This window comes from Ipomoea triloba, chromosome 1 (assembly GCF_003576645.1).
Source record: "Ipomoea triloba cultivar NCNSP0323 chromosome 1, ASM357664v1".
NCBI lineage: Eukaryota > Viridiplantae > Streptophyta > Magnoliopsida > Solanales > Convolvulaceae > Ipomoea > Ipomoea triloba.
The window spans coordinates 28,291,802-28,300,682 of NC_044916.1; the positions used below are offsets into that span (position 1 = coordinate 28,291,802).

At 32.5% G+C, this 8,881-nt stretch overlaps 1 protein-coding gene and 1 non-coding gene across 2 annotated transcripts; one reads left to right on the forward strand and one right to left on the reverse strand.

Annotated features, from left to right (window-relative positions):
• Positions 1-750: 750 nt before the first annotated feature.
• LOC116011930 (B3 domain-containing protein At4g34400-like) lies at positions 751-1,737 on the forward strand. The gene is made up of 3 exons (XM_031251367.1): positions 751-925; positions 1,010-1,299; positions 1,462-1,737. Exons 1-3 carry the CDS (start codon positions 751-753, stop codon positions 1,735-1,737), a joined length of 741 nt encoding a protein of 246 aa, XP_031107227.1.
• Positions 1,738-7,203: 5,466 nt separating this feature from the next.
• TRNAA-CGC lies at positions 7,204-7,276 on the reverse strand. Its single transcript has one exon. It is a non-coding gene; the product is annotated as a tRNA-Ala (tRNA).
• Between the last annotated feature and the right edge of the window lie 1,605 nt (positions 7,277-8,881).

The following is an 8,881-nucleotide window of genomic DNA, read 5'->3' on the forward strand; positions in this document are numbered from 1 at the left end:
CTTATCCAAACGAAGAAGAAAGAATATTTTATAGAAATGGATTTTGGATTTTTTTTCTTTTTTCTTTTTCATTGTTGCTTGTTTTCTTGTTTTTTTTTTTTTTTACAATAGAAGTGTACATCAATGAACTCTACACATACTAATGTTCGTTCTTCTTCTTCTTTTTTTAATGTGAATGATAAAATCTCTTTTATTTCAATAATTAATTATAGATCGACAATGTTTTGATCCTAACTAAGATTGTAATTTTAAGACAAATTAAGGCACTACTTGTTTATGAGTTTGAGTCATCAAGGGTTTTAGCTTCCACAAGTATTTTTGTGTGCAGACTTTGCACACACTCAATTTTTTTTTTTTTAAGTTTTTGATTGAAATTGTGCTAGCCTTTTATTATGTGTTTAATTGTTGCCTAAGCCTAAACCTTACATTCCTAGTATTGAAAATAATTGTGTTTTTTCATCAACTTAATTAACAAATTTAACCGCCTGTTTCTTCTAATAGGAAATTCCCATATCATACATCGAACCTGAGAGAAGATATTCACGCAAGGTTATACTGAGGAATCGTAAGCAGAAAGTCTGGAACATAGAGATAACAAAAATTGGGGATGCTTGTTTTTTCAAGTATGGTTGGGCAAAATTCGTAGAGGATAACTCTTTTATCGATGGAGATCAATTGTTTTTTATGTATGACCATCCTGCTGTGTTTGACTTCTTCGTAACTGACCCATTCGGCTATGAAAAGATAATAATGGAAGGTAAAGAAGCTCAAGTGGAGGGGTTGAAAGATAACACATTTTTGGTTGAGTTTGAATTCAATATGGTCACTCAAGTTAAGAAAGAGGAGGATGAGATGGATGCAGAAGAGGAGAACAATGATGCTGGTTTTCAATATCATACACCTACCAAGGGAAAAAGATGCATAAGTTAGTTTCTCTTGATTTTCTTTTTAATTTTCATTTTGTCATATGTTTCATGTATATAATTTTCACAGAGATTTCTTAATTTAGGTGAATTGGAGAGAGCTACGAACGTGACAGATAGGGAAGCTAGTCCCAATAAAGGGAATGTTGGTGCGGGGAAAAATGATGCTAGGGCAAAGAAAATGGGCGTTAGTGAAGAAGAAAATGATGCTAGTGCAGAAAAAGTGGGTGTTAGTGAAGAGAAAAAAGATGCCAGTGTGAAAAAGAGGGATGTTCCTGATTATTTTGGACTAAAGCTTTTCAACTCAGGACGTTTTACTCAACCTAAAAATCCTTATTTCGTGACCAAAATCAGGCCAAAAAGGCGCGATGATCTGGTAATCATTCTAGACATTTATTCTAAATGCATGAATGGAAGCTAAGTTTCTTGGCATATATATATATATATATATATATATATATATATATATATATATATATATATATATATATATATATATGTCGACCTTGTTTCTCAATTACATAATTTAAATTTGCAGTATATACCGATTGAACTCGCTCGGGATTACAATATTAAATTGCCTGCAAAAGTGATATTGTGTGATGAGAGAGATCAAAAATGGGACGCATATATAAAGACGTGGGGTGATGGACGAACATGGTTGTCTGGAGGATGGCGAAAATTGTGTAAATGGAACCTTGTTCAAGAAAATGACAGGTGTATCTGTGAGTTTGTCCCATCATTGGGGCCAGAATTGGTCTTGAAGGTCACAATTATTCGAAGAAAGGACTTGGAAGAAGCACAACCAAATTAATGCTTTTTGGTTGGTTTAATCTTAAAGTTTTGAAGACATAGGTCATCAGGGTTTCTATCCATGTTCTTATGGGGGCTTTCTTGACATTTCTATTTGGAGACTATGGAGTTTAGTTTCGGTAATTTCTGTTCGAAAAATTTAATTTGGATTTTAGTTTTTGAACTTAAGTTAATGCCCTCTTTGCATGCTTTGGTTTCACACATTATTTTCTATCGTATTAGAATCTTGTTATGGATTAATTTATATTGATTAAAATAATGTGTCAACATTTTATAAGTTAATGCTTAGATGGTTTTATTATATTCTTTATATTGTCGGGTTGGTGCCCTTTACCGATATTTTGCAATACATATAATATTAGTGTATAAATTGAATACTTTTTATTTTACTTGTAGAGTTGTACATGAAAAACGTAGTATAATTTGATGTAACAATACTACCAATATAATGTATAGTTGTGACCATTTGTTCCAGTTTTGAATTGGTGGGATTTTATGGACCAAAATTTAAGTATTAGTGGAACTGGGGAAGGCTTAACTTAAATTGTCATTTAAAAAAATATTTTTTCCCTCATAGATTTCCATTTGTGCACTATTGACTTATTTCCAGAAGAGTAAATTTTAAAAATTATCCCTTGACTATTGTCATTTGTTAATTTGTATCATTGTCCTTTTAATGCCACTTAATTTGGTTCTCTGATTATAAAATTTTTACTCAAAATAGTCATCAGTTAAGGTGTCAGACAATTAGGCGTGAAAATGAAGGGTGAAGATGTAATTTCATTTGCTTCCCTCCATTCTCCTACATTTTTGTCTTGTTCACGGACTTATCGTAATTGGAAAAATTAACACAAGAGTTGTAACCCTAAATGTTGGATGTTGAAGTGATCTGGCAAATTCCAAGTAGCAGAGTACGTAGTGAAAGTAATTTAAATTTGAATCCACGTAGAGCATTTACAATGGCATTTCGATCGTCAAAAGATTTACATTGTCAAGATTCCAACAATGCTAATTTTTAATGTGACATACAATTGTTCTTTGATTCTTTATCATTTTTATGCATAAAAAGGTGTACAAGCACATGATTTTTGTCTTTACGTTTGTTGTGTTTAGTGTTAGTGTTGGCAATACTTTATTTGTATGATTTGTGCATTTGGGTCCCTTATGTTGCGTAAAAAAAATTATGTTTTAAGTTATTCAGGAATATTTACCATTTTATGTTAGTTATGTCATATTTGAGTTGGCGAAATAGAGACCAGTAATGGTGTACAAATTGTCATTATTTGGCTTTAATATTGTGGGGACCATTTTAGAAATTAATGACTAACGTAGTATACTTACTTTATGTGCTTTACTTTGAGTTTTTTTTTTTTTTGGCTTTTTTTTTTGGCTTTTTTTTGCATTCTTCTTCTGCAAATCAGATTTTTCCAGAATGAAGTGAACTATGTTCCCTCAAGGTTAGATATGGGGGAAGAATAAGAGAGCAAAATATAGTTTCATATATATGAGGGAACACATATTACATTGACTATATGGAGGTTGATCATTTGAGGAATTGAGGTTTATGATCTTTAAGGATATAGTTGAAGATTTAGGGTACAACATGAGTGAATGTAAAATTGTATATTTTGGGATCAGAAATGGTGGTTTCTGATTTAGAGACATGTGCTAGAGCTACCACAGTGAATGCTTTTATAGTTGCCATGTTGAAAATGAAAACATTTGATCATAAGGCATTTAAATGGTTTGATGACAAACATCCAAGCCTGATCGTATCATTTTATTTGCTCGGGACATAGCAAAAGAAATAAGCCCTATGAAATTAACAACACTTTTTGTCACTATCAATAAAAATGTACATTTTTAATATGCTAAACGTACATTATTTATGTACTGGACATATATATTACTCCATCTTTTATGGTATACAAAATAATGTACCTCAGTACTTAAATGATGTACTTTCAAATAATATACCTTCAATACACAAATAATATACCTTTAGTATATTAAAGATATACCTTTTATTTATTGTCAACAAAGTTGGTCCAAATTCCTAAATGCAAAATAATCAATAACATTATAAATGTCTTCATAAATAAACAATTATATAATAATTTATAAAAGCAAATAATATACCTTTAGTATATTAAAGATATACCTTTTATTTATTGTCAACAAAGTTGGTCCTTATATAATTTATAAAAACAATCTGAGTTTGCCATCTGTTCAAACATATTGCTTCCACTGAGGCTCAAACTCATGTCCTCCCATATGGGAAAGCCACTACTTTGCCATCTAAGCACAAGTTGTTTGGCATTTGTAGACTTTACTTATTTTATTGAACTTTGGATTCAAAAAAAAAAAAAAAAACTGCGGGCCGGCCCTCGGGGCCCACCAACCCGCATGGGGCGGGCTAGGGTTCCATGGACTAGTGTTGTAAAAAGTAAAAACTAAAACCACACTATTTTGACAAATTTTGCATGTGCATATCCCTTGAAAAATGACTTCCTAAAAAAAAAAAAACGGAAGTCATTTTCCGCCAAAACATACTTATTTTTCTTTGACTAAGGCATCATTTTTCGTTGACCTTATTTTCTCACCTCTTGTCAAATACTGAAAACTCGGAAAACATTTTTCTGAAGTTATTTTTCGAATTTACAAACGCAACCTAAACGAATGTTGTTTTATCCACATGAGCTTTTAACATTTACCATTCATGTTTTCAAAAAAAAAAAACATTTACCATTCATAATTTAGGAGAAAGTTGAGAATGATGATTGCTTCTATTTGTATACTGATGATGAAGCGGAAAATTGAAAGCAGCAACAAGAAATTACTAAAAAATAATTTTACAATTAAAGCCTGACATGTTAAACTGATTTCGTAATTTGAGGGACTAAAGTTGGACCGTATTAGAAAAAATGAGGGAGTATTTCGCAACAACGAATAATTAAGAACTAAAACGATTAGTCAATATAATTGAGAAACTCAAATTATATTTTACCATATTCAAATTAATCCCGTTTGCACTGGGTCAACCTAACAAGAGTTCACAGTCTTTGGTCTCTTAGTTCGATGGTTCATACTTCATACTGTATTAATACCAGGTTCTGTTCTCAAAAAAAAAAAAAATACCAGGTTTATTCTTTTCAAAAAAAATACCAGGTTTATTTCTACGCGGCGGAATATTTTTATTTTTATTTTAATCAAACGGGGCTCCGAATCTGAGCAAAAGCGGCTGAAAAGCCCTAATTTGAGTAATTTCCTAAGAGAAAACCTAGACACGAAACAGTTCAGGCAGAGGTTCGTATACAACAAAGAAAAAGAAGCATAGACAGGGAAGCAACAAGAAACGATGTCTTACGATGATGTGGAGATCGAGGATATGGAGTGGAAGGAAGAGCTTCAGGCGTATACATACCCTTGTCCGTGCGGAGACCTCTTCCAAATCACCATAGAAGAGCTGAAGCAAGGTGAAGAGATCGCTCGGTGCCCAAGTTGTTCTCTTTACATCACCGTCATCTACAACATGGAAGATTTTGTCGGAGATAAGTCCAAGAAATCCCTCGATCCTCCTAAGCAGCAGGCCGTCGCCGTTAATTGATATGCCACTTAGGTCACAAAATTTTGGTTATTTTCTTTGAATTTTACACCGTATACGTTTGTCTTCAATAGTTAAATGCTGAAACTCCAGAAATTTTCAATGTATTTTTGGATGAGTTTCGAATCGGTGATTTTGCCCAAATTTTCACAGGAATTGGTTGTTATTTTCAGTAATTGCAAATACTCGTGTTGCTTTGGTTGGCCATTACTTGGATCAGTTATAAGTTTATTTTGCATATATGCTTTGCCTAAATTTTCATTAGACTTGTGAGAGTTAATGGTGCCCAAATGTTGAGCTCTCTAAAGCATAAAAGTGAAGCCTTTTGATTTTCATATAGGCAATGGTATTTATGAATTAGCCTGCATTATGCCAATAGACTGATGAAGGAATTGATTGTTTGGTTATTGTTAGTGAACATGGACTATTTATTGTGCACGTACAAATTATGATCATGAACAGGTACATGTGTTTGTTTGTTTAGCGTCCGTGAACATGTTCGCAAACTAACTTATGAAGGAATTGATTATTGACTCCAGTATTAGGGAATGAGAAGTGCCTTGGGTGCAAAAATGCAAACTTCACACAGATAATGGCTAAATATATTGTGTATGTTTACGTTGGTGATGCATCATATTCTATTCTAGTTTCTTTAGAAAACCAAGTTTTTTTTGCATTATATGATAGCTTCTTTGTCTGTGCCAGCAAAAAAGTTGGGTGTTCTTGTTTGACATGCTACTACAGGCCTAATATTCCATGGCATCTTGTATATTCACTTCCACAGTTCCACTGATTTTTAAAGCTAGTTGGAGCATTTGATTTCCCATTCTTTAGTTAGTGGAGAGGCATCATTTTTCCATTATTTTCTGACTTGTTCCATAAAAACATCTAAAGTTATGTTATCTTGGCTTTGTGTAAGTGGGCTAAGTGCATATTTTGCTATCATGGACAACAACCAATGCATATCTCGTGTCGGTGCTTTCATTTCGTATCTTTCTCTAAAGGAGAGAGTGAAGATCATGCACATAAAAAATTCATTGGCCTTTTTCAACTTCATATTTTGCTATCATGGGCATTATTTAACCCATTTACATGCTCACATGTTTTTTCTGTTTCTTAAAGTCATTGAAGATCATGCATATAGATTGATTGGCACTTCTCTGATCTATCCTATAGAGGTGTTTTAATATTCTCTGCCATCTATAAAACTGGTCTGCTCAGGATGTTGGGGTAATCTGGAGGTTGATGGAAAGAGAGACCTGGCATATTATACTATAGACATTCTTTGCCTGAGCTCCCTGCATCTCTGCTTCTTATATTTGCTAATGATATGTCGGTCTGGTTTGGTTTCAAAAATTAAGGAATTGGAGCAGGTTTCACAGCGGTTTTGATTCCGGTTGTAATTAATTTCTGGAAAGAAAAAGCGCAAAATGGTTTGTAACTGGTTAATGATTATGCATACGTGACTCAGATTGATATTTTAGACTTTAGTGTTTTGTCTAACAAATAACACGATTGACTGACTAATTGACTATGCAATGCTATTCTAGAACATACAATTCCATCGATTCATATTCCAATGCTATTAATAAACAATGGTACAAGTCTGCAAAAACTTCAAGGTTTAATCATGCATCACAGATTCATAGTCTTGAAATTTATTATAGATCAACTTTCTGGAGTGAGTCTGGGACAAAATTAACAATTTTAAAAAGGAAATCAAAATGCTTAACTCACCTTTGTCATCTATTCTATCCATGGTGATGGAAAGAACTAGCCTTGGAGGCAATTAGGCAAAGTATTTGGGTGCAAAACAGCTTTCAGTTCGTGTACTGTATTTACATACCATGTTGCATTCAAAATTGGAGGTGCGGGGAATCGAACCCCGTGCCTCTCGCATGCGAAGCGAGCGCTCTACCATATGAGCTACACTCCCTTTGCATACTCCTAATGCCATTAATACTATTTTTATTTTATCCGTATTTCATTACCAGAGTTTACACAATTAAGCATGGCAATTAGGTGGGGCAAGAGATATATCCCCCGTCCCTATACTGGCAAATTATGATATGGACCAGGTCCACCTTGCAAGGTGGATCCAGATTCATGTTCACAATTTTAGAATTATATGTTCACAATTTTAAAATTCTATATTCACAATTTTTGAACTCTATATTCACAATTTTGTTATATATATATTCAAAAATTGTGTTATACTATTGAATATAGAATTATGAAATTGTGAATATATAATTCTGAAAATGTGAATATAAAGTTCTGAAATTGTAAATATAGAGTTAAAAATTATGAATATAGAGTTCAAAATTTGTGAACATAGAGTTCAGAAGTAGTGAACATAAAATTCAACAATTATGAACATAGAGTTCTAAAATTGTGAATATAGACCCAGGTCCACCTTGCGAGGTGGATCTGGGTCTATGGCATAACAACCGCCCTACACTACCATTCCCAACCCACTATCCAAACCCGTACCTAAACCCGCGCGAATAATGAAATTCCTCGGCTCCGCGAAGATTTTGCAGATGCGTGTATATGAAACTCTAATCATTAATATAATATCACACTTAAATTTAATAAAAAGATTTATAACTACAATTTAATTATTGCATTAATTCTTTTTATAAGTTTGAACAAATATTACACACACACCTATACTCCCTCTCTCCCTGTCTCCCTCTCTCCCTGTCTCTCCCCCTCTCTCTCTCTCTCTCTCTATATATATATATATATATATATATATAATTCAGTTCACGTGAGGTTGGGTAAGTCATGTGTCATTGTGCGGTTAAATCTAAGCAATTGATGTTACTTAAATCAACGTCCAGAATTAAGGAACAATCTGCACATTCACCAAGTCTAAATGTTCACAAAGTTCTAACAATTACATACCGACTTATATATAACGATACACAATCTGCACATTCAGAACGCACTAGATCAATATAAGTTTTGTCGTAAACAACTTGTTAGAACTACCTGTCAAAAATATATGAATAGTAAATATATAAGTACTCATCATAACCACAATATGATTAATTTTATAAAATTAATTAAAATAATAAAAAATGATGATAAAAATCTTACCCATGCTTGGACAGATTCTTTATCACCAATGTCTAGGACTGAATTAAAATTTTAACGTAAGTCGATGACATAGATCGAAACTACATTGGTTACTATCCAATTGACGATAAGCCTATACATAATAAATAATATTTGTGCATTATATATATATATATATATATATATATATATATATATATATATATATATAAACACTTATATATACTTTTAAAAGTCTTAATAAATTACTTTTGACAATTTTTCAAAAAGTTTTACTTAGCTTTGCCCTTTCTTTCCACCCTGCCCCTTTCTTTCATTACCAGCCGCATAAAATATTTCCATAGTCTTTCATATATTCATAAGAGTTGATTACTCATATAATATAATAATCATACAAAAAGAATGGAAGAAATAAAAAAGAAAAAAAATCCTTACATATCTACAACATGTTTCTAAT

What these genes read in the sequence shown, in the direction of transcription:
- LOC116011930 (XM_031251367.1), top strand. Translation starts at nt 751, where the DNA reads ATGGAAGGTAAAGAAGCTCAAGTGGAGGGGTTGAAAGATAACACATTT. An exon ending in CAAGGGAAAAAGATGCATAA is followed by an intron (nt 926 to 1,009) that starts GTTAGTTTCTCT and finishes TTCTTAATTTAG; the next exon opens with GTGAATTGGAGAGAGCTACG. An exon ending in CAAAAAGGCGCGATGATCTG is followed by an intron (nt 1,300 to 1,461) that starts GTAATCATTCTA and finishes TTAAATTTGCAG; the next exon opens with TATATACCGATTGAACTCGC.